The following is a 27,265-nucleotide window of genomic DNA, read 5'->3' as shown; positions in this document are numbered from 1 at the left end:
TTGTGATTGATTTCTTTATGTGCCACACATCATATTTATGGTCGATTTGCTGGTACCTCTCCTTCATCAATGTCTTTATGCCGCGATGGTGATCTTTAGCCACAGTTCCAATGTTCAATCCTGCCTCCAGCAGCCCATCTAATGCTCTTTGAAATCCCAGCTTCTCCATGGCATTATAACTTGTTGCCTCACTCACTTGTACAGGATTCATTGCAACTATCTCTGAAATTTTGGGCTCCATCATAGTATACATGTAGCTGCAATATTTGGCATTTTAACCTGGGCTATCGCATTGTCCATCTCCACATATGGGAATAGGAGTACCACTACTGCTCACTTGACTTCTGGCTTCAACCATGTTGGTCCTTTGGCGGTGCTGATTGCTGCATTAAAGTGCTGTGCTCTTCTTGATTATCAAAAAATTGTGTGCTTCCCACAAACTCCATATTAAGCTACGAAGAAAAGAAATCCAAGCTCTCGAACGATAAACCAGAGCACTTGTAGAACACAATAAATTTCCAACAGAAGCTGATGCGATCACCGGTTGGGATTCCACCATGTGACAACATTGCCACAGACACACATGACTGTTGCAGTGGCCCATTTGTTGTAGCTTTTTCCGTATTTCTGAGATATGTCCTTCACCACACTGAGTAATATATTGTAGCATCGCCTGCATACCAGGGTAATGAACCACATCAAAGATGGAAGCTGAGAGGCATGTTGTGAAACAACTCGAGTTCTCCTGTGTGGCATGCTTTCGTGATAAGGCAAGTGTCGTGTGTCAAATTCTTGTCGAATAAGATGTCTTGGAGAGCTATGTGAGCAGCAGAACATGCAGTCAACCTCTAAAATTTCCGTTTGGCATCAAGCCCCTTATGAACATATTTGTGGTAGATGCCTGCTAAGATCCAGGGCCCCGTTGCATAAAACTTTTGCCAGACTTATTTTTGCCATAGTTTTTCTATGGCGAAAACCTTAGTTTTTGCCAGAGTTTCAAATTCGGTCAAAATTTCATGGCAAAAAAACTCTGGCAAACTTTTTAATGATCGTCTGTGGCCATGGTAACAAAAAAAATAAAAGGGCACGAAGTTCAACTTCAATCAAGTAATTTGAAGACTTAAAACAGCTTCATGGCATCATTTATAACCCTTTTTTTTTTTAGAAATATGTTGGATCTAAGTCTTATATAGTATAGATCTACTACTAAGTTATATGTTAGGCCTAAGTTAGACATTTCAAGCTCGATACGATAATAATAATCTTTGAGAATTGCAGTGTTGAGAGTCACAGAAATTTCAATAACTTTCCTTCATCCATGATGACCTTAAAATAGGCCCTAATAATTATCAAATAGATGAAATTATCTGTAATTACCTCATTTCTTAGCTGATACAAGGCTAAGGTCACTCTCCGTATCGTCCTTGATGCTGTTGACAGATGTATTCCATGTATTACACTGGTGTTCGTAAGCATGGATCCGGTCGCAAAATATTGTAAGGTGATAAATACTTGCAAGCTTGCAGGTAGAGCAAAATTTCTTCTCGTTGGATGCTCGATATGGGGAGTGAGTCTGTTAATGACATGAACGCATCCCTGTCTGGAGAATCTATACAACTTCAGCATCTCGCTGTCGTCATAGATATCCAAGGGATGCGTTCGATCTCTAAAGACTCGCTCCCGTCTCAAGGCAGCTGCCTGCTGTATGGCATACAATAAAGCAGCCATCTTGAAACTACTTTGCCGGAGTTTTTAGGACTTTGCCGTTGGTACAGAAGCTACGGCAAAAACCCACTTGATTTGCCGGAGTTTTTTAAAAGTTTTGCCGTATAAAACTCCGGCAAAGTTTTATGCAATGGAAAACTCCGGCAATTTTTTTTTGCCGTAGTTTCCTGATTTTTTGCCGTAAAAAACTCCGGCAAAAGTTTTATGCAACGGGGCCCAGGAGTGTATATTGCAAATATGGTGTGTCATTGATTGCTACCTCTCTACAATCAGCTCTTGATCCTCTTGACAATTTGCTGCACACCTTCAAAGGTGAGATGCAACGCACTTGCTCCATTGCACCAACTGCACATCCTGCGTTTGAACACAAGAACGGAAAACACGCCTCTCCATCTGCAGATTACCTTGTTCTAACCAACAATGATATGATCCACAGGTCCTTTTCGTAGGTCCCTAAAATTGCATTTTTCACTTGCTTCGTAAGTTTGACTACAAAGTCATCGAATGAATCTTGGCCCTGTGGTATGGAGTATAAAATGCAAAGTGCTCCTATATAATGTTTGTTGTTCCCTTACAATGGTCATCCCAAAGCTCAACAAAAGTTTGAATTCTCTCTTAACTTTTCTTGTTCATACTGCATATCATTATGTGCATCTAATGCATCAGGCCCAATTGCAGTAAAAAAAAATGCTACTTTTACCTTTATTGTTTTCTTAATAATAGATGTATTTATACTATATCATGATTATCCCACATTTGTCATAATCTTGCCCAAATAGCCGCCGCAATATATTGCAGAAACGGATTCCCCAGTGGGGAATAAAACCTTTTTAAAAATTGTAATATATAAAAAAAATTAAGATATTTCATACTTCATAAGATACAAAAGAAATAGCCAGTGGATGACCTCATCGGTCCCCTCATTTGCATGCTGACCAGGGTGTGCATACAGTATAACTGTTTTTACGAAATTAAGCGATACTTTCAAATATCATAACTTTCCTTTTTTTACATTCGATTTGATGAAACTTTCAGAAAAATGCTTGATTGACTTTTTCTCTTTTCATTGAAATCAACTCGTTGTTGGGGTGGACTTGCCCTTTAACCCATAGAGGTACAGAGCTTTATAAGGTTATATTTGCTATGATTTCACCCATTAAATTTGCAACAGACATTAATTTTGTACTAATTTCCATACTTTGAACAATATAAATATGGATGTAAAATGAGTCAAAGTATTAAAAAAATAATGGCAGAATTTTAGCGAAAACTTGCCAATTTGGCCTTTTAAACAGTGATGTTGTTGTTCAATGCGTAATGATTAGCTGCAACTGCACAACTTATGGTATTGAGAGTGGTAACAGATTTTTCAGTTCATTTTTCTCTTTTTAATCATACATCATGTGTACTTGCTACATGTCAGAGTTAAGAGAAACTCAAAAGTGTCTCTAAAAAGAAACACTGTACCTCTATGGGTTAAAATAAGAAAATATTATATCTCCTTCGCATCATCATGATTATGATTTGGGCAAAAGAACGTGTAGTTTTTTAGGTCTCTTTGCGTTTTAATAGGTATACCTGAACAAGTTATATGTGCCCAGTAATCACAAAGCTTGTCATTAAGGCCTTCTTTATACTCGCAACCGATCCATTTCCCCCTTACGCCGTGCTTATGGCAAAAATCCAATTCCTCTTCCGAGTCATAGAGTAAATTACAAACTCGGCAGCGATTTGTCCTTGTCCTTGGAGGTGGGGTCTTTAGTGAGAGGCACGTTCTTTTTCCTGGGAGATTATGTGTAACTGTCGTTGTCGCTGCCTGGCGAAATCACGTGGTTGGTGTCCTGAATGTGATAAATTTGTCCTTTCTTGATTGAGGAGGGATGTTGAAGGGGTATTGTGGGTTGAAGGGGCACTGGGGTTGAAGGGGTGTGGGAGGACAAAGTTATACAGAAGGTTGAAAGAATGTGAGTAATAGGGGCTGGGGGCAAAGTGCGGGAGCGACTTCTGTAGTTTGGGTGCCAGTTCTAGTTTCAGCTGTCATATTAGTGTACACCCTTCCACTTGCAGAGATAATTCTGTACTCAATTTTACATCCCGTTTGTGTTTGAATGTCGTTCATCTGGAAATAAATGAAAAATATATATATATATATATATATATTTCGTTGTGAATATTCAAATTGGCGACGTCGTGAATTTCGTCGCCAATTTCGTCGTGAATATTCGCGATTTGGTCTATTTGCGATGTCCCTTCAGGGCCACCATAAAGAACAGATCACCTGAGGACAAGGCCAAGGATGGATTTCCTTAGGAAAAGGACACAGCCAAGGCATCAAATATTCCAATATAACGCCGGAGATCCAGGAAAAGGCTAGTCATGGCCGAACAAAGAAAGTTTCTCAAACAGGCATTATCCACAAGGGAAAGATGTTGTCAGAAGTTAGAAACAATGATACTTGGCTTGCACTTGATCAGTTAAATGTGAAATTGTTGCCCTATCCTGTAAGATGAGATTGCACAAGTTATCAGTTTCTTTGCGAGATGATCACCGGTACCTTTACTGGTAGGAAGATCAGCAAATATTTTGCCCATCAATTGTCCAAGCTCTGACAGTCAGCCCTGACAGTCTTGTCAGAGCTTTTGACACTCTTATGGAGTTTCATCTTCTTAGATATCAATCCTCTTTAATGTAGATGCCAGAACCTTCGAGCTTTACTCTGGCTTCAAAGAATAGTAACTCTTAATGTAATGTAGCAAATTTGACCTTGGTAGATCGAGGCTTGGTGTTGTTTTTTTATTGTTTACCAAGGCGGTGAGCCTGGTTGACAGCACTTTGATAAATATTGATGCCTATCGTCATCAAGGCCTTATGATCCCCTGTATGGACTCTAGCCAATTCCTCTAACCCACTGATTTGCTTTGATATGTATATATGTAGTGTTGCCAAATTATCGTAGCAACAATTGCCAAATAAAATAAAAGAAGGATAAAATATTTTGAAGACACTTTAAAAAAAAAATTTTGCTGAATGTGAATTTCAAAATGAGGATACCAAGAGATTGGTAAATTGTAACGTAATGGTGCAAGCACAAAACATTTTTTTACAATACTAGTATTGTGTGCACACATGCATTGCAAAGTCTCCGTCATGTCATTGTCAATGCAGCAGCATGAATTGGCTTTGACATCAAGAACAGAGTAGAAAGGCAGAAGAAAGAAAGAAGGTTGCACTCATACTGATGGATGGGCGTAACCCTCAACAGTTGACTCTCTTAAATCTTTCTCTCCCTCTCTGTAATAGTTTCAATAATAGCTTGTTTTTGAGAAACTGACAATTCGGCATTTGCATTTCCTAAAATTCTCCCGGCCTCTATGCGGCCTTGACCCGAGGATTTACCTCCATCCTCGAGGACGATTTTGCTTCCTTGAGGCTGGCCTCGATACCCACAACACTGACAAACACATATTAACTACCAAGAATATTCCACACACTTACACAGATCTAAGCTACAAGGTTACCAAGTTACTACAAGGTTACCAGGTTACAAGCATAAAAACAACACACAAGTTTTATTGTGCGACTGAGTCAGAATTATGCACACTGACTCACATGATTGGCACATATACATCAAAACCTCAAACTTACCTAACTTAGCTTAAAACTAAACTAAGTTGACACATTTTTTCCTGACACCATGTTTGTTTATTGTCTTATTTTAGCACCAACAGACAATTTCCTCTTCATTTTGCTTTTCCATTGACTCTTTCCAAAGGAGCAAGTCCTTGTCAGTCTTTTCTTGACAACAGAGTTTATTTCAAGTGCTCATGCCTGTTGCCTTTAGTGTCTAATAGAGCTACTGTAACTGCCGTTTGTTTGCCATCCTCACACATCATGGAAAGACTAAAAAGCATACTACTAATAATTATAGTTTTCTGCTTTTATATAGCACTTAAAACATCAGAACATCTCAAAGCACCTTTCAGATATAATATTACTCTGGTCATCAGATCCTGGCATACCCGTAAACAGTGTTTGTACTTTCTCCACTCCCTAGGGAGTATTCCAACAAGAGTTCCAAGACTATGCTAGGCATAATACATAAGCTTCGCATCCTATTGGGTACCCATTTAACACCTGCGACAATGAATTAAGACTCGGATGCAACTTTGTAGTTAAGATCAATACTTTAATTACCGTAACCAAATCGAGTGTCGGACAAACGTGTTGTCACATAACTGGCGCAGGTGGCGCTATAACATCAGATACAAATCAACTGGCGCTGGGTGGAGAGTGGCATAGTGGATTGATTGATTGCTAGGCCATAGTGGGATTCAAACACACAATCCTTTAATACCCCTGGGTCCCGTCTTACAAAGAGTTGCAATTGATCCAATCAACCACAACTACTGAAAGCAAGCAATGCCAACATCTAAAATGTATGTTCAAAATGTTCTCTAGATATTATGTATATGCTTACATTCAACTTTACCTGGACAATTCAGTGTTCTCTTTTTACAAAGGACATTGTTCACATTTCCTTTAGGAAAAATTATGAACTGATGGATATCCATATAGTTGAGGTTGAATGGATCAATCGTAACTCTTTGTAAGATGGGGCCCAGGTCCATGATAACTGCTTTCTGAACTGAATTCATGCTGTGTTGATCAATGTCAAAGAACCCGGTATATGTAGTTAGCTCAGGCTTTGAAACCTTTCTGGAGGCCGTTTCATAAAGCTGTTCGTCAGATAAGAGCGACTTTAAGAACGACTGCACTGTTAGAAAATTTATCCTTAAAATAAAAGAAGTTCCTGCAGCAGAGTCTCGAGAACTCGTGTAATCTTACAGGAAATTGGTATTTGGTGTATGGAATCCTACAAATTTCCTTCAATAAAACACCCTTTTCCCCTTTTTAAACAGACCTGGGGGGTGTTTCACAAAGATTTAAGTATGACTTAGAGTCGCACTTAAATACCAAGTTGCGTACGGTATGAAAGGCTTGACAGCATTGGTCAGATTGTGTCATGAGGACGCGCACTACTGCGTGTCTGTCAATAAGATCACGCATTCCATATCATGTACGCATAGGCATTTAAGTGCGACTTAAGTCATACTTAAATCTTTGTGAAACACCCCCCTGTTCTGTTAAATTGCAGAAAAATTCCTGTTTTATGCATTAACAGAATGATTCTGTTATTGCTTTCTGCAAAATCTTCTTTTTTTTCTGTAAAATCACGTTTTTTTTAAGTGTGGTGAACATTATGTGCTAAATAATAATCAATGAACATTTAATGGTGAATTATCATTTAAATGTACCACCAGTCATTCTGAAAGTCACTCTTAACCTAAGAACAGCTTTATGAAACAGGCCCCCAAAACTTGTAAGAAAAAAGTGTATATCCCTACACAAAATTATGACATTGATTGCTTTCCATATAGATGAGGTTGATCAAAGGCCCTTACAGGAAGAGTTATGTTGCTTTGACCACAATTCCAAAAATCTAGCTCAAGTCCTAAATACATGTACCTATTGTTGACTGGCTGAAAAACTGTGTGATTTGGGGCATTGCATGTTATTGCAACTCTTTCTGCAGGTAATTAGATCGCTGTTTCTGGTTAAAATGCTCAATTTCAACTTTTTTACCCCCCCCCCTCCCCCTAAGTTCTGATGAAATGTCCAGTCTTCTGTTTAGTATTCAAAACAACTCATATTTTGAGAAGAATTTGCCTTAAAGGTCAAGTCCACTCCAGAAAGTTTTTTATTTGAATAAACAGAGAAAAATCAAACTAGCATAACGCTGAAAATTTCATCAAAATCGGATGTAAAATAAGAAAGTTATGGCATTTTAAAGTTTCGCTTATTTTTCACAAAACAGTGATAAGCACAACTCAGTGACATGCAAATTAGTCAGACGATGATGTCCATCACTCACTATTTCTTTTGTTTTTTATTGTTTGAATTATACAATATTTCATTGTTTTACAAATTTGGCAATACGGACGAACTTGACTGAACCATATAATATTAAACAATGTTAATTCCACGTGTTCAGGGAGAAATTAATCGTTGTTTCACTTGACTATGAGGAAAACTTAGAATATTTCATATAATAAAATACAAAAGAAATAGTGAGTGGATGACGTCATCAGTCTCCTCATTTGCATACCGACCAGGATGTGCATATAACCCTTTTGTGAAATTAAGCAAAACTTCAAAATGTCATAACTTTCTTATTTTACATCCGATTTTGATGAAATTTTCAGGGTTATGCTTGTTGGATTTTTCTCTTTTTATTCAAATCAATTTTTTGTTAGGGTGGATTTGTCCTTTAAGAACTATCCCTATTTTTATATTATTTCACGTTTCATCATATCTTGTCACAAGGTTCCAGGTAGGTGTTTCATAAAGCTGTTTCTAAAAGTAACATTGGGATATATTATGGACCACAAGAAAGGGTCACCAGTCGTGTGTGAAAAAAAAAAAACTTATAGCTCTATGAAACACCTACCTGTTCTGTTTTGCTTGTGATTCAGTTTATTTTGTGTCTTAAAATCAATGAATATGAACTATCAACATTTCATGTATGTCTTGTTTTACATGATCATGATCAGCGGCATCTCATTTACTTTTTTGTTTCGTACATGTATATATTATGTAGATAAACAGTTGACAATAAATAACATATCCTGTACAAAACAATACCTGTGTCAATTTTCATTTATTAACAATAGTAAAAAAAAAAATTGAGCCTTTTTTTAAGTATATAACACTTTTGACAATGTCTATGGAATCCTTTCTTTTGATTGGCTGTTGAATATTGTTACCATGGTAGTTACTTCTGGGCCCTGTTGCATAAACATTACTATTATGGTAACTTTGCCATCAATTGGTAACGCTGATCACCAGCCAATCAAAATCAAGGATTCCATGCAAGTCCGTTGGCTGGTAAAGTTACCATAATGGTATTAAACTTTTATGCAACAGGGCACAGAAACATTTGTTAGCGCTAACAAAAAAATGCGCTAACAGAGGCCCTGTTACAATCGGTAATGTGGCAGCGATGCCTAATGTCACAACAATGCATTACTTACACATTGAAATAAATGTTTTGACTTCACAATCCGAAAGATGTGACTGTGCTTGCTGTTAGCGCTCTGTTAGGCTAACAACGTTTCTGTGCGGTCAGCACAGGATGGCAAAGATATTGTAATAGTAAATTTTGTTTCACTGGGCCCTGACCAGTTGTGATTATACATTGTGTTGTCATAGCTTCATGGTACAAATCATTTTCAGATTCTACCTACAATTTGTATTATTTAATCAGGTTTTTGGTTAGTCTATGAGCAACATCCCTTGGTACGGAAGAACAGGGCCCCCATTCAATAAAAGATTTATAATTAGTAAGAGGGCTCAACAGCCTATCACAATGGAGGTTTCCATGTAGCAGTTGCCATAATGGCAAAGTTACCACAATTGTAAGTATTTGTGGAATGGCATAAGGTAATATTTGAAGATATATGATAGAAAATTGTCTTATCCATTAATATTTATATTTCAAATGAAAATTATTTCTGTGAAGAAAAAGGTTGGATTTTTTGTCTTTATCTCCCACCTATTTACAGATACGGGGAAGAGGCTCAGTTGGTAGAGCGATAACCTCGCAATCCGACAGGGTCCTAAACTAAATAAGTGCCTGACTGCCGTTTGGTACTAAAACCATTTATCCTCATCGCCAGGTCCCTTGGAGAGGACCTCAAGCAGTTGGTTGTCTAGTTGTTGTTTTTTAACCTTTCATGCTTCTTACTATGAAAACACATCTCATCATGCATGAACTACACTTTAAAGGAGAATGAAACTTTTGGAGCAAGTTAGCTTTTGTGAGAGCAGAAAAATCAAAGAATAAGATCAACAAAAGTTTGAGTAAAATAGGACTACCAATAGAAGAGTTATGAGCATTTGAATGTCGAGATCACTAATGCTATGGAGATCCTCCCATTGGCAACGCAACCAAGACCTATGATATCACAGATGAACAACTCTCCCCTTTTGGACACTGAAAATATACCCCAAAACATCTCTTTTTGCTCTTTCTAATCATATGACAAACGATTCATCAATGATATAATGTTGTGAAACCTCTGTACTTGTCCTCTCATAAAGAGAACACCTCACCTTGTGATAGATTCTATAAAAGTGAGAATATAAGTGAAATAAGTACTAAAGCAATGAGGGAGTTGTACGTGTGTGACATCACAGATCTTGGTCGCATTGCCAATGGGAGGATCTACATGGCATTAGTGATCTCAATATTCAAATGCTCATAACTTTCTTATTATTCATTCAATCTTCCTCAAACTTTCAACAATATGTTTTTTTGATTTTTCTCTTTGATATGGATTCAGCTGGTTTCAAGGGTTTCATTCCCCTTTAATGATATAAATTTATCATACAAACTCTAATTCAGTCACACACAGACAAATGATCTCTTACATAATTAATATGTAACAAATTTGTGTATAAAGGGTCACCCCCCCCCCCCCCCGACCCTGGGAAGACCACAATCGTTATTAATGATAGAAATAACTTTTATTTCAAAGGCTAAGTTCAAATTCTGCATGCAAGTAGATACTGCTTATGAATCATTTTTATAACTTACTTTGTGAAGAAATGATTCTAATAATGAAGCTAAGTTATATAAATAAGGTATTATAGAGTAGGTTTGCATTCAACATTTTCATATGGTTTTCTTTGTAAAAGCTCAATTAAAACCCTGCAAAGAAAAAGGGTGTGCTTACGTACTTAAAATTTTCCTTTGTAATGGTATTTTTTCTGTAAATTATACTTTTCAAAAGGTTATTCAGATTATCTATCATTCTACCCCCCCCCCCTTTCTTCTATTGGTGTACTTTGTTCTCCTTCATTTCTGAGAAGTCTCCTACTCTTCTAGAAGTGATAAAGTTGATTTACCCACTCCTTTATCCATATATACCTCTACCCTCACGACAAAATAATTCTATCCAGAAAGATTGCTTGGGCCAACTGTCCATATACATTGAGGCCTATACTTCACTATTATGTTTGGTGATGTCATCTGCGAAACAGGTCAGTTTCCTCATCAATGTCGTCCTCGCTATCTGTGTAGAAATTATCAAAATAGTATGTCGACCCTTCAGAAGGCGTCCTCTGTCCTGTCACCTTATCACGTTGTGACGTCACCATTTTGCGTACACCTTCGTCCACTGACATTCTCCGCAGACCTGTGGTTGGCGGTACCGGGGGAGCCGGTGGCGGGCCTAGATTGGCTGAACGTTTTGGGTTGGGCGGGGCTTGTTGCGGTGCCACGATGTGATTGGATGGAGTGGTGTAGCGGCCAAAGTTTGGGGAAGGTGGATGTTGCCCTCCGTTTATTTCATCCATTTTCTGATAATTAGTAAAGGAGAAAAAAAGAAAAACATTTAGAAATGGGAAAACGGAAATGAAAAATCATGTGTGTCTCTCTATTCCAATAGTTATGAGCTCACTGTTTTGTTACTTTGTTGCATAGAAACAAGAAACTTTCTTTTCATTTTTACTTTGTTTCTTGTTTACTTTTTTTCAATTATAAATTGAAATTTTTTGTGTAAAGGAAACTAAGATTTTTTTTTTTTTTTTTTTTTTTTTGGGGGGGGGCCGATTTCAGAAACAGAAAACGATAATTAACAACAATGCAGTGAGAGAACATTCCCCACCCCCCCCCCCCCCACTGCTGTGAGTCCATGTAAGTCAGCAACGAAAAATGTACTTAATTATTTGAGGACTATGTTACATATTCATACTTTCAGAGTAAATAACCCACCACCAACCCTCCTTTGCCTATAGGCTTACTCAAAAATTAAGATCTTAGGCCTACCTGCTTTGCTTGTCCATGCAAAACAGCAAAGTTACTTTGGGTCGATCTTGCAAACTTCTGTTTGGCATGCTTTTTCTCTGTCGTTCCCTTAACAAACTGTTTACGGACACTTAGCTTTCCTGTCATGGTCCCAAACCATCTTTTAAGAGAGAAAGAGCGAGAGAGAGAGTGAGATAGATAGAAAAAGCATGCAAGGAAGAGAGAGATATATAGGAGATAGAGAAGGAGAGAGAGAGAGTTAGAGAAATTTATGCAGAGTTAGAAAAGAGAGAAGGGGAGGGTGCGGAGATGGTGACACGACATTTGCTCCTGCGACAATTGCTCCGGGTTTAATTTTGTCTAAGATGAAGGGTTAGGTTTAGGTTTGCAATAGGGTTATATGTTAGGGTATAGTGTAAACCCAGTATTGAAGTTGGTCATTCGATTAGTGTGTGGAATTTAGAGCAGAGCAATTGTCGCCCGAGCAAATGTCATGGAACCGCTGAGACAGACCTACATACAGAGGTACAGATAAAGCGAGATACATGGAGGTAATAATCTTGGGACTTCTTGGTGTTTTGGTTGATATTTTTTTTAAACCAACAGCATGTGCCATAATCTTGTTTAATATCAACACAAGATATAGATTGCTTTTTGCATGTTTTCAAATTGAAGAAAAATGCAATTGTAATTTCTGAACGAAGTATATATCAATTTTGTATATCATTAGCTATAGCATGTAGACCACTTTTGCATGCTGACTGAGGGGTACATTAAGAAATCGTTTTACAATTTACATAAATATACTGTGTATAAAATAATTGAATCTCCAATCTTCTATCACAATCCGTTTCCAAAATGATTAATTTCACTAATTCATATAATAATCATAAATGATTCATGATTCATTTATAAATATTCATTATTTTGATAATCACAGGAATAATTACCCGCAGCATCTCTCCTTCTTCTTTTCTTTCTTTCTCTTCTCCTTCTCGGGATCTTTTATTGAATGGTCTTTCCAGTCAATGTGCTGCACAATAAAATGACGAACGAAATATTTACCATATATACGGGTGTAATGGGAGAGAAATATGATAATTTATGTATGCATTTGAATGAAGATATGGAGTGGAAACAAGAAAGATATACGAAAACTGTTTGAGAAAAATGGCAATGGATAAATTAATGGAATGGAATTTACAGAGAGGCAAAGATCTTAGTAAAGGAAGAAGATGAGGGAGAAGAAGAAGAGGAAGGACAAGAAGAAGAGAAGAAGTGGAAGAAGAGGAGGATGTTCATAGCTGATAGGGTGCTAGGAAAACATTTTACTGGTGGAATTTCTCACCTGAGAAGTGCAAAGTTGCACAGAAAAGGCTACTCCAACCCCATAAAAGTGCAAATAATATACTCATTGCATTACCTGTAGTGACACAAGAAGCACGACCAATAAGCCAGCCCCCAATCCTCCGACTATCAACCAGATAAAATTGGTTGGCACGCCCTTCTTCTTCGCCTTCCCTTTTGGTTTTTGCTTGGTTTTCGACGCATCAGGCGTCGAACCGTTGGTGGGCTTCTTTTGAAGAGAGGTCTCCCAGTCATGCGGTGATAGGTCAGACAAGGTCTTAGAGGTCATATAAAGAATAGAATGATATATGAGTTTGAATTTCACTATTTTATTCACAGAAAAAAAAATTATTCAATTGATTATAAATCAATGAAATAAAATGATATAATATTGAAAATAAAAATCATGGGTGTCGATTTTTGTTGTGAATCTATTGTTCAAGGGGGGATAATATCTTGTGTCATCCCCCCACCTCATTGAATAGTTTGATGTCACGGATCAACACCAGTGATAACAATGATAAGAATAATAATTATAATAATAATATTAATCTAAATAATAATAATAATAATCCACTTTTATATAGCACTTAATACATCAGAACAACATCTCTAAGCGATTTTCAGATATGTTATATATACATGTAACAATCAATTAAATTTGAATAGAGGGGACCATGAGGGATTCGAACATGCATCCCATGACAGAGCCTGTAACAAAGATTTATGATTATGGCCATATAATATTGTAACTATCATGGAAACAGTCTATTTTGTTTGGCTGCTGAGCCCTGCTTTTTACCACATTTGCAAAGTTAAAATAATATGAGATCATTTCTGAAACGGACCCTTGGTCTTATATAGCTGCACAAAAATATTTTCATGAAAAGATAAAATAATGACATTTTTATAGATAAAGGGACTAATCTACAGTATAAAAGTAGCTGCTTTTAACAATAAATATTTTAAATTTCCTGATGTATATGATGATGTTTCTCAGATTTAATTAACTGTTAAACTTATAAATAGAAATCAATGTCATTGTTAATAATCAAGTATCAGGGGTCCGTTGCAGAAAGAATTGCGTTTAAAAAAATCAATCAATCAATCGCAACTCCCAAATGCGCGCTGTTAATTGGTTGAAAATCAAGTTGCGTATGATTTTTAGAGTTGCGATTGATTGAGACTCTTTCTGCAACGGGCCCCAGATTCTAATATTGCAACATGTGGAATACCTCAAGGTTCAATTATTGGTCCCCTATTATTTCTTCATGAAAGTTGATCATTTGTACAGTACCCGTAATTCAAAGTATTGTGCCTTATACAACCCTAATATACAAAAACCGACTTACCATATTGTGGTTGGTTCCATTAACGATGCTATGGGGGAAAAAGAATTTTAAAGTATAATAATACAATTTTATACAGTGTGCACAAAAATGAAATAACCATAAAATGAATTAATTAGTTATAAAGTGTTTTCAGAGATTTCTAGGAACCTGTTATAGATTAGAGCGACTTTTTATGATATTTTGTATGTTTTTTGTTTTTTTTTTAATTCAGCATTTCTTGTCGGGCCGATCTCTATAGTCAAAGCAAATAAGAGTTTGATAATTATTACATTTTTACTTACTTGCATTTTTAGGGCATCTGCATGAAAAGAGACTTATTGATATGAGATTTGGATTTAAAAAATCACAAATAGTCACATCCAAAACTTAAAATCAACAAATTTCATAATTAGGGAAAGTCTGGCCTAGAAAATTACCCGTTCAGGAAATAATGTTTCCGTATGAAATCGGTCATCCTCTTCCTAAAAACATCTTGGAAAGATTTCCGTTTTTCGTCATCCTCGATCTGTCCGATTCTTTCTCGCGTAATCCAATCGTATTGGTATAGCGCCCTCTTACCGTCGACAGAGTTTAGTGGGTATTGCTCGCCGTATCCATCGGGAAAGACCAAAGTCCCGTTGCCATTGACAACGGGAGCTTGCAGATCATCGAAAGTGATTTCGTCAGTATGAGGAGCATGATGACGGAGGGCATCCAAGGTGATTTGATGGATATGTGATACTGTAACAAAAAACAAAGACAAATATTTAGGTGAATTAGCTCAAAAAAAACATTAAACCGACGCCAAGCTTTTAGAGGATTACATAACACACATTGCAACTTTTATGTTGAAAATTTAAGTTTTTATTGTTTACAGGTATACCATTTTACAAGGGATTCAAGTTCTGAAAACTTAGGCATTCATGAATCTTTTTGTGGGATGTTCTTTTTTTCTGTCTCTTCTAAAATGGTTGTCAAGGGGGATGGCCATTAATAACATATTTTTTAGGATTTACAACAACTACCATCGGTGGACAATGGCTCAATGGACGATGATACATTTGTCATTTTACGGATTGCAATGATAAGATAATTATAAATAAGGCGAGAAATTAAATACAAAATAGAAAATGAAAGGGAAGAAGGTAAATAGAAAATTCAATTTTGACAGCGACATTTCATTATTTCGAGGAGGGGGGGGGGGTCGCCTTGCGTAATTATGACGTTGCTCACTGCAATGTTGAAGTTGAAGATACCCCCCCCCGCCCGCCCCATCGGTACCCCGTAGTTACGGGTTGCATGAGTGCAATTTATTTTTTTTCTGTGGAAATTAATGAATATATAAGAACTCGGGGGAAAAAGAAAATAGATGTGACAGATTTCTTTTTTTTTTTTTTTTTTTTTTTTACTTGGGGTGGCGAGAATTAGATTATTTTAAAAATAGAAGTGCCCCTTATTACCGTCACAATGGGCCCTCCACTCATCGATACAATGCGTCATTACATGGTGTTCGTCCATGATATCAATGGTCCGTGCTTTTAAGGTTTCCATGGTTTCCAACCAATCACATTCACAATCCTTTATGATTCCATCTATAAATCTGCAAAAATAAACAAAAATAATTTTATGCAAAATTTAAGTTTATAATGGTCAACAATGGTTTTGTATTGCCCTTCCGCATTGTGATAAATATGGGGGTGGTGATTTTCTTTTCTCAATTAAATAATGGGTATTACATGTATATAGTTGTATGACCAACCCTTATCTTTCATCACCCCCCCCCCCCCCCCCACCTTCACCCTATTATCATTACCATTTTAAAAATGGTGTGTTTTATCCTTGAAAAAAAAAGTGCTGGTGAATTTCTATACCATTGGATGGCAAAGTTTAATAACGTCAGAGAAACTTTTATGCAACTGAAGCCAAGGGAATCGGTTTTGCCCTCGCATCGCGATGTGACTACGCAATACAATTATGTTGGCAAAATGTATTGGCGCAATGAGCTGACGCATCGTATGAAACTATGACGTACATGAGACGCAGGCTTGGTAAATGCTCCACGAGTGACATCATCTCGGTTGATTCCCGTGGTGTTGAGTGTGCGAGAGACCTGGCATAGGTAGAAAACCACAAAATTATATAAAAGAGACATTATGGTATTCCATCATTAGTGTTATCACTATGCGATAAGCAGGGGCGACCTAAAGGGGGGTGTTGACCCCCCCCCCTCTTCCTTAAGAATTTAAGTAGTGAAACAAAAAAAGGGGAATAACTAATTGGGAGAAGAAAGAAAAGTATACAAGAGAGAGCCTGCATGCATGTATGATGTGTAATTCTATACTACCCATGTAATTCAAATAAAAAATAATAATAGGCCGCCCCCACTTTCCTCTCAAACTTGAAATAGCCTGGCGCTGCCCCTCACGATAAGTTCACCATCATGTTAACGAAATGGAAATACCAAGTTATACCACTGAACTCACATAGGACAAATCTTGCAAATATAGTCATAAATCTTGTGATTTGTCTCATACATGTATTTGTAAAGTCAGATTAGGTCCTGGAGCTATGACAGGCAATTCTCACTGTGCTCCAAACACGAATGCCAGCACCGGTTTTATGCTATCCTCCATAACTAAACCTATAAATAGAGAAGCTAATTAATCATAATGGAGTAATTCTGATTTTAACATTTCACAAGGGCCTCGGCCTTCTCAATTTTATTCAATAAACGTCTCCAAAACCGTGAAGATGACCATCAAAATTATGATTTAAGGCAAATTCAGCCCCATCCAATTGTGGCACACAGCCCCCACTATCAAAAATCTATCTGCGGCCCCTGTTTATACTTACAATGTGTTTAACGACCTACAATGAACAAATGGTGCTCCATTTAGTGAAGTGAGTGGGTTATTGTGAAGATACCTGGAAAGAAAAATGAAATAATAATCCATGAAAACTTTTTGTTCGTAAAAAAGTTATAAATCTCCTTTTTTAAGTTTGGAAACTTTGTAACCTTAGATGTTTGTTACATGAAAGTGCAAACTGATATTTTGTTATCTGCTTTCCCTTTATGGTCGTTAAAATCCCTTTGTGCAAAAAAAAAACTACTTGAGGGAAACGTAGGTTCTACTTGCTATTTTAATGTTACATACAGGGATGTCACCAAAAGGGGGCAGGGGCGCTCGCCCCCATAATGTAGTACCAAGTGATATAATAATAGAAAGAACAAAATGTGAGAAGGGAAAATATACAAGGAAAAGGGAAATCCCCCCCCCCCCTGAAAAAAAATCCGAAGAAAATACTCCTAATATTTGTTCGTGACAAATTTATGCACCAATATTACGTTTTTTGCCCCCACTCCATATAGTCCGGTCTGTTAGCGTCAAAAACACCCTACTTGTGGACACAGTGGACAAAAGCATGATTTTTTCTCCAGACCTTTGTTTATGTATAAGAATTAAAAATGGGGTATGCTCCAAAAAATCTGGCTGCAGGAACAGTGAAAAAATGGGTGAAAATGTCAGAATTTATGAGTTTAGATTGGTCTGATATATAGACTAGCGCTAGTGCAAAACTCAATAGCAGTGCATTATTTTGCATTGGTTTAGTTCTTGAGTTCAGACCCTTTTTGAACAGATATTTTGTTTGTCCTCACATCTCAATGCACTAAATATCTGAATGCAGATGCTAAACAAGCCGAAGGGTGGCGGTGGAGGGGGTTGAATGTTGGTGTGTATGTACATATTTTGGTCTTGGTGTAAAGATGTGCAAGACACATTTTTTGCATGTGTTGCCATGGTAACAGTGTATTATGGCAAAATAAGGTTACAAATCTTGCAGTTAGAACTACTTCCTCTGTTTTCATCCGATTCTCATGAAATTTGGCACACACATTGGTCTTGAGGTGAAGATGTCTAAGACACATTTTGTGTGTCTTTCAGAAATTTTGTTGCCATGGTAACAACATAACATTTGGTGAAAATTGGGGAAAAAACCTTACAATTCAAACTGCTTCATCAGTTTTAAATCAATTCTCATGAAATTTGGCACACACATTGGTATTAAAGTAAAGATGTACAAGGCACTTTTTGTGATTGTTTCAGAAATTGTGTTGCCATGGTAACAACATATTATATGGCAAAATTTAGGTAAAAACCTTGCAATTTGAACTACTTTATCAGTTCCAAACCTATTCTCATGCATGATATGGCTCACACATTGGCCTTGAGATAAAGATGTGCAAGAACCTTTTTTTTTTCATTTGTCAGAGAGTGCATTGCCTTGATAACCACATATAGCCAGAAATGCAGGGAAAACTCATCAATTGTGGATCAATCTACTTCTCAGTTTTCAGCCTGTGCTCAGAAAAGTTTACACAAATATTCATTTTGGGTAAAGATTCACATTCAGTGTTAAAGGGGAATCCAGCCTTGGTCATAAAATGTTGTGTGGAAAAGGAGAAAAATAAGAATGGTGAAAGTTTGAAAGCAATCAGACAAGCAAAATAAAGTTATGACTGCTTTAAAATTAAGATCCCTAAGGCTACTAGTATGTAGATTTCAAATTGATAATGGGTAAGTAAATTATGACAAGGGGTGAGGCCGCAAGGACAACTTTCCCATTGGCCTTGTACTTTGATTTTTGGTTTTCTCCTAAATTTCATTGGGGCCGTAATATAAACCTGTTAGTATAATGCTTTATGTCCTCATGAAAGAAAGATACAATTTGAAGTAAAACTTTTGAAAAATACATTTTAGTCAATTAATTATTTCTGTACATGGAAGAGTGGTCCTTCCCTTACATCATTATGACATCACATGTGCGGCCAATTTGAAGTCTTCATGGGTATATAGTGATTACCAATTTATACAACTTTTATATATTCACAACTTTCTTATGGTTTGTCCGATATTGTTCAAACTTTGACCTATTGTCTGATTTTTTCTTTTCCTCATAAAAACAAGTGTTTATTTGGATTCCCCTTTAACATCATAAAATAGCGCAGGGTATTCATGGTATTAATCACCTTCAATAATATCTATATGTTCCTTTTTTTGGGGGGGGGCGGAGGAGGTCCTTAAAAACTGACAACATAAAAATATAGAAGGTTAAAGGACATGGCCATTAGGAACTTAAACACTCTTAAAGAAAGCACCCCTTCCATTTTTTTTTTTTTTTTTTTTTTTTTTTTTTTTTGGGGGGGGGCCTTTAGAAAATTGCCACATAAAGAGTAAAAGGAAATAATTACAACTAGGAACTGACCCCCCCCCCCAAAAAAAAAAAAAAAAAAAAAGGGGGGGAAGAAAAATCCTTTACACTTCAGCGTATTAATTTCAAGCCTAAAACATTCTGGTTTGATAAAAGATAATTTCCGGTGCCCAATTAATCAACGTTTTATTTATCTCCTTCTACTCAGTCTTTGTTCATTTCAGTGTTTACTCTGACTTTCTTACATCACTTTTTGCACTTTAGAGCTTTACCATACCTTCTTGTTTTGTTTCCTCCCCCCCCCCCCTCTTTTTCTCCCTCTCTAAGTACATTTTTTTGGCTATTTTAATTCATTATTATCTAGCAACAATTATTCCATTTTGAATGCTTACACCTACACTGAAATATAATACCATGACATTTATTCTTTTCTTCATAATCTTCTAAACTCTATTTTGGCTACACTCTGTCCTAAATAATACTATTAGCTATATTTAATGTCTAGTTTAAAGAATTGAAGAAATGGCTGTCATGATATTATATTTCGGTAAAGGTGCATCAAATTCATAGTTGCAGCATTCAGAATGGAATAACTGTTGCTTGAAAAAAAATGGATTTAGTTGTTTTCCGAAAATCCTCTGTGAAAATTTTAGTTATATCACTGAGTTTTCCCATTCCTGCAGTTACCACCATCTGAAAGGGATATGACTAGAATATATGTAGAGAAATAAAAGTCATCATTTGCTCAATGAACAGTGAATACGTTCGTCCTTACTCCAATGCAAAATTATTTGCATTTTTTGTGACAGTCAGATCTTGCATCCAACAATTTTGCTACTGAAACATAATATTCATTTTTTGACAATTATACTGAAAAAATTAAATGAAATAAAATTGAAGGCAAAAAATTATTGTGCACATATGCATATATTTTATATGGTATGCTATTGAGTCATGGATTTGCAAGTGAATTTCTAAAACAAGTGCAGAGATTTTTGTATATATATATATATATTTCTATAATTAGTTGCATGATTAAAGGTTCACTTTATAATATGTCAGAAAAAATATACTTGGAGAGAAGAGAGGGTAAAAAAAGGAGAGAGGAAACATAAGATGGTATGGTGAAGCTCAAAATCAAGAGTGATGTGATATAGTTAAAAAGAAAGAGTAGGAATGGAATATGAATAAAAGACTATGAGTATATAAATAAACAATGATTAATTGGCTACTGTAAAAAATTTTTTACCAAAGCAGAATGCATTAAACATCAAATGAATGGTCTGAACTCTGAAGTGCAAATGAATCTTCTTACCTTTTAATGGGGGGGGGGGGGGGCATTTTTCTGCTCAAAAAATATATCAGCCCCATTTGTTTGCGGGGGGGGGGGTTAAGTTCTTAGTCATAATCCTTTAACTTTTACTTTTATGAGGTCATTTTCTAAAGACCCCCCCCCCAAAAAAAAAAGGGAGTCATGTCTCGCTTTAAAATACAAAGACCCCTGAGGGGCAAAGGCGTAGACTGGTTGAGCATAGGGACATAGAAGTGGTATGGGGAGGGGTACACATCTTGGGAAGGTGGAACTAAGGTTTGGAAAATCAGCCGTTGAAAGTAGAAGGGGTACACATTTTGTTTTGCTTGCCAGTGTTGGAACTCCTTTGCCAGAGCGGAAGGTTTCACATTCACCCAGTGTACCCCCAGCCTATGCCCTTGAGGGGATGCTTATTTCAAGAGTGTTAATGGACACCGCCTTTAACCTTTATTTTGAGGTCAGATTTTAAGGACCAATCCCGCTCCTCCCCCAAAACCTAGAAATATTACTGAAGGTGATTAATACCCCCACACTCATATATTTTAATGCAGTTTAGAATTTAATATGAATCTTTACCCAAAGATGAATATTTCTTCCAACTTTTATGAGCACTGACTAAAAAAAGGGGAAGTTGTTTGATCGACAATGAGTTTTCCTGCATTTCTGGCTATCATATGTGGTTACCATGGCAATATACTCTGACAAATGCACACATAAAATGGTTCTTGCACATCTTTACCTCAAAGCAAATGTATGAGCCAAATTTCATGAGAAATGGTTCAAAACTGACGAAGTTGTTCAAATTGCAAGGTTTTTACTTAAATTTTGCCATATAATATGTTGTTACCATGGCAACACAATTTATGAAACACATACAAAAAGTGCCTTGTACATCTTTACTCTAATACCAATGTGTGTGTCAAATTTCATGAGAATTGATTTAAAACTGATGAAGCAGTTTGAATTGTAAGGTTTTTTCCCCAATTTTCACTAAATAATATGTTGTTACCATGGTAACAAGATTTTTGAAAGACACACAAAATGTGTCTTAGACATCTTCACCTCAAGACCAATGTGTGTGCCAAATTTCATGAGAATCGGGTGACAACAGAGGAAGTAGTTCTAACTGCAAGATTTGTACCTTATTTTTGCCATAATACACTGTTACCATGGCAACACAATTTCCAACACATGCAAAAAAATGTGTCTTGCACATCTTTACCCCAAGACCAAAATATGTACATACACACCAACATTCAACCCCCTCCATCACCACCCTTCGGCTTGTTTAGCATCTGCATTCAGATATTTATACCCTTTTTACACACGCTAAAATTTCCTTAACCCCGTACTATAGGTGGGGCTAAATGGCAATTTAGCCCCACCTATAGTACGGGGTTAAGCTTAGCCCACTTTCTTTTTACACAGCATTTTTGCAAAGTGGGCTAACCCCACCTTTAGTACGGGATTATTTGGCCCTGCAAAAAAGCAGGGTTATCCCAGCAATTGCGGTGCTAAGAGCGATAGTACGGGGTTAAGATCGCTAGTGTAAAACGAAAGTGGGCTAAGCTTAACCCCGTACTATAGGTGGGGCTAAATGGCAATTTGGCCCCACCTATAGTACGGGGTTAAGGAAATTGTAGCGTGTGTAAAATGGTACGAGTGAAGTACTTGTACTACGAATGATCGACAAAAACCACTAGTCCGGGGTTAGCGAGTTTCGTGTGTAAAAAGCAAGCATTCCTTATCCGGGGTTAGCAATAACAATTTGGCATGTGTAAAAAGGAAAAAAAATAGTACGGGGTTAAGGATAGTACGGGGTTAGCGATAGTCCGGGGTTAAGAAAATCCTGTGTAAAAAGGGTATTAGTGCATTGAGATGTGAGGACAAACAGAATATCTGTTCAAAAAGGGTCTGAATTCAAGAACTAAACCAATGCAAAATAATGCACTGCTATTGAGTTTTGCACTAGCGCTAGTCTATATATCAGACCAATCTAAACTCATAAATTCTGACATTTTCACCCATTTTTTCACTGTTCCTGCAGCCAGATTTTTTGGAGCATACCCCATTTTTAATTCTTATACATAAACAAAGGTCTGGAGAAAAAATCATGCTTTTGTCCACCGTGTCCACATAATTCCGCTAACAGACCAGACTAATATCAAAACATGTCGGCCCAGACCCTGGTTTTATCAGCAAAAACTCAACCTTACTTTTATTTTGGTATGGTAGAATATACTTACAATTGTTTCAGATTAGGGGTGGCGATAAACGAATGTGCCTCGATCGATTTTATGCTATTGTGGGAGAGATCACTGGTTAAAGAAAAAGAAAACATTTAAAAAAAAATTAAAAATAGTGGTTTGGTTAGGTGGCAACATTCAGTAAATGTTGAATAATGATGATAATAATAATAATAATAATAATGATAATAATAATAATAATAATGATAATAATAATAATAATAATAATGATGATAATAATAATAATAATGATAATAATAATAATAATAATAATATTGTTGAATGTTGAATAGTAATGCTGTTGAGGGATATGGTTATATGATTAGATATAGCTTTTTAAAAATGCCTAAAACAAATAATTTCTCTATTAAGATTTATTTGAATAAATTGATTGATTGATTCTTTATTTCCATGCAAAAATTGATCATACAACATAAAATTTATTGACAATATTTCACGATAAAATAACAATAAACAATCATTGCATGGGAGGGGACAGTCATAAGCACTAATAATGGAATGCTTAAACTCAAACTTAAATTTATTCCGTAGGAGCACCACGTATTGTTAAGGGTATATCATCCCGGGTATCTGGACCAGTATGTCTTATTGACCTATATGGGCTAAGGTGGTTAGCGGGTTTGATAAATGTAAATTTGTTGAGGTTCTCGTATAGGATAATTATGAATAAATGAATTTAAAGGAACATATGATCAAATGTTATCGGTAATTGGCGACAGTGAAACCTTAACAAAAAACAAAGCAATTTGAAATGTATGTACTAGTATATTATCAATTTTTAAAGTCTTGAAACGGTTAAAGAGGGGACAAGTATTTTCATAATAACCAGCGTCGGCACACAAACGAATATCTTTCTTTTGGAGTAAAAGATCAATCATAAGAAATAGTGTAAATAGTGTAAATCAATCATAAGAAATAGTGTAAATAGTGTAAATCAATCATAAGAAATAGTGTAAATATGAATACTGAAGTTGATGTACAAATATTGTGGCACATTTTAAATTACTGTTAAAACTATCGTAAGGAAATTCTTTTTTATTTTATTAATCTGATCTCGATAAGAAAAATTATCATCCTAAAATTAATGCTGGGACGGACTGAACATATTCTGTATTCATTTTTATTATTCTTACAGGAACTTTGTTAGATATAATGTTCGGTATGATACGTACATGGTATGTAAATTCAACAAATGAGGTTCCGAAGCAAGCACCCTTGTCTCGAATATCTCCAATCGGTTGTAAGATAAGTCTCTGGATCAAACAAAACAAACACATAAAACAAGCACCACGTGATTTTTAAAGATATTTCTTGCACCCCACACCCCTTTAATTTTTTCCCCATCATTGTATCATCGTTGCCAAGAAAAACGAGACAAACAGCATAACTATGACCATCAATATTAACAATATCTGGTGATAATAACCATCAAATTGATATTTTTACCAATATTCTGGTCGGACACATCAAGTTGACCAATCAAATTCTTATAATCAGTTTTGTTTTATTTATTTAAACAAACACATTTCAAAAGATACGCTTTTAGCCATCAGGTTTTTTTTTCTTTCAGGGAACCCGTTATTTTAGCCCTGGTTCTTGATCATACATCCTCCTCCCCCTCCCCTATACCACCCCCTCTCCTCTCTCTATACTAGTCATGTTGCTATCACGAACCCATTTTAAATGATTTTGTTTTTTAATTTCCCTTCATCTCATAATTTTAGACGAGAAAATACAACCATTATGGTTCTTACATAATCTGTAACGCCGTAGCACCACTGAATGCATGAGCGTCTAGCATTGATACTTGGTTGTGAGAGAGCCATCTGGGAAGAACATATAACGAAAATTATAGAAAAATAACAATTATTGTAACATTGATTAAAAATCACATGGAATTCACACAATAGTACAATGATTGCATTGACCATTGAATACAAATTCCCAGCTCCCATTTTCCTTTCTCTTTAATTAGATACAACACATTAAATACAATACAATGCAATCGATATTCTCTCGCCTTCTTCTTCTTCTTTTTTTTCCTTCTTCCTTTCTCTTTTTCTTCTTTTTCTTTTTCTTTTTCTTCTTCTTTAGATTATTATTATCATTACTCTTTATTTTCTTCTTCCTTTCTCTTCTTCTTCTTCTTCTTCATCTTCTTCTTCTTCTTTAAAGTTCTTATTCCTAGGTTTCACACGATGAACATTTACTATTATTATTGTTTTAACTTTTCGTCCTTATTCATCTATGTACTTACAGTATGTTCAGATTGTGAAGGCCATGAAATGATTTCGTCTTTACATCACCAATGTTGTTGTATCTGAAATCTCTGTAAGGTGGGATAAGCAGGGAAGTGGGAGGTTATTTTCCTGGGATAAGTGAGGAGAATTAAAACAAATACATACCGCATCAATTTATTCTATTATTGACATGTCGGCCAACATCAACATGACATAAATAACAATGACATCATTCTTTCCACTACCACCTCTATCATCATCATCATCATCATCATCATCATCATCATCATCATCATCATAACCATCATCATCATCATCATCATCATCATCATCATAACCATCATCATCATCATCATCATCATCATCATCATAACCATCATCATCATCATCATCATCATCATATCCATCATCATCATCATCATCATCATAACCATCATCATCATCATCATCATCATCATAACCATCATCATCATCATCATCTCATCATCATCATCAAAATCACCATAATCATAAATAGCAGCATCAGTTTCATTGTCGGGATTATCATCTTTACATTCGTCATTATTTGAACATTTCTATCATCACTTAATCTAATTATCATCATTACAATAATAATGATGATCATTGATGATAATCATCATCATTATCTTCATCATCTTCTTCATCATCATAATGATGATGAACATTATCATCATCATCATCATTATTACCACCACCACCGCCATTGTCATCATAATCATCATTATCATCATCACCTGCATCATCATCATCATCATCACTACCATCATCACCATCACCACCACCACCACCATCACCATCATCATCATCATCAACAGTGATATGCCATCATGGTCATTTCTCTCACATCACCAGCATCATCCGTGTAATACTAACGCCTCTTCGAACGCTGGAAAATGCTGCTCACGAAGAGGAGTTGGTATCTCATCAAGCAGTTCCTGCTGTTCTTCTCCCATGTGATGTGGATTACAGATCAATCTTGTCCGTTCACAGATGCACGCTGACTGCATGCAGTGATCATGGTCCGAGGAGATAACGCATTGAACAAAGACTAGATACAAGATCCAGCTTGTAGCTTCGGAAAGTGTCATGTCTTCCTCATTTTCTCAGCCAAACACCTGATAATTCATTAAAAGCAAGGTAATTCAATTAATGCACCTTCATCTACCTGTATCCCACCCCTCTCCTCTCTTCGCCAACCCTCCGCTCTCTCCCCTTCCATCTCTCTTTCTTTTGTGACTCTCACTACCTCCTCTTCTCCCCCTCTCCCTCTCTCCCTCTCTCTCACTCATTCTTTCTGCCTCTTCCATTCTATCCAACTCCCCTTTTCTCTCACTCACTCTCTGCCCTTTTCCCCACCATTTTTCATTTTCTCTCTCATTAAAAGATTATCAGCCCCATATAACACTCTCTAATTTTATTTCGAGAAACTCTGCATAATCTTAATAAAAATTGACGTGTATACCAAGATGTTGTGTGTCCGGACAGGTGGTGTGTCCGGACGATCAATTTTAGAAAGTCATTTGGAAAAATTTACAAGCGAAGTTTCGTCAATTTTTAGTATAAAATGTTAGGAAATATTATAGAGAACAAAATAGAAGATGATTATAACTAGGCTATTGAATTCATATTTTTAGTGTAATCTAAAGACAAAATAGAAGGCTTCGAGAATATAAAGTGTCCGGACACCCGACCCCCCATCCTAACATTAAACTTCCGCTGGCAGCATCACCAATGTCATCACTCTCACCATAAACAATAGCATCACCATCATCATCATCAACATCACCTTCATTATCATCATCATCATCACCGACACCACCATCATCATCATCATCATCAACACCACCTTAATCATCACTATCATGATTATTATCACCATCACTATTATCACCCTCCTCCTCCTCTTCATCATCATCATCATCATCATTCAAACCCTGATGTTC

The 27,265-nt window shown here is 36.3% G+C and overlaps 1 protein-coding gene across 1 annotated transcript; it reads right to left on the bottom strand.

The window, feature by feature from the left end:
* Positions 1-10,792: 10,792 nt before the first annotated feature.
* Positions 10,793-26,410, bottom strand: LOC129274528 (uncharacterized). Its single transcript, XM_064108380.1, has 13 exons — positions 26,196-26,410; positions 25,319-25,390; positions 24,816-24,887; positions 24,234-24,314; positions 23,041-23,112; positions 17,125-17,196; positions 15,732-15,871; positions 14,709-15,012; positions 14,293-14,320; positions 13,017-13,217; positions 12,544-12,626; positions 11,615-11,753; positions 10,793-11,145 (listed from the first exon to the last, which is right to left on the bottom strand). Exons 1-13 carry the CDS (start codon positions 26,408-26,410, stop codon positions 10,813-10,815), a joined length of 1,812 nt encoding a protein of 603 aa, XP_063964450.1. The 3' UTR covers positions 10,793-10,812.
* Between the last annotated feature and the right edge of the window lie 855 nt (positions 26,411-27,265).

This window comes from Lytechinus pictus, chromosome 13 (assembly GCF_037042905.1).
Source record: "Lytechinus pictus isolate F3 Inbred chromosome 13, Lp3.0, whole genome shotgun sequence".
Lineage (NCBI taxonomy): Eukaryota > Metazoa > Echinodermata > Echinoidea > Temnopleuroida > Toxopneustidae > Lytechinus > Lytechinus pictus.
The sequence above is the reverse complement of the archived record's forward strand: the minus strand, read 5'-3'. Positions and strand labels throughout refer to the sequence as shown.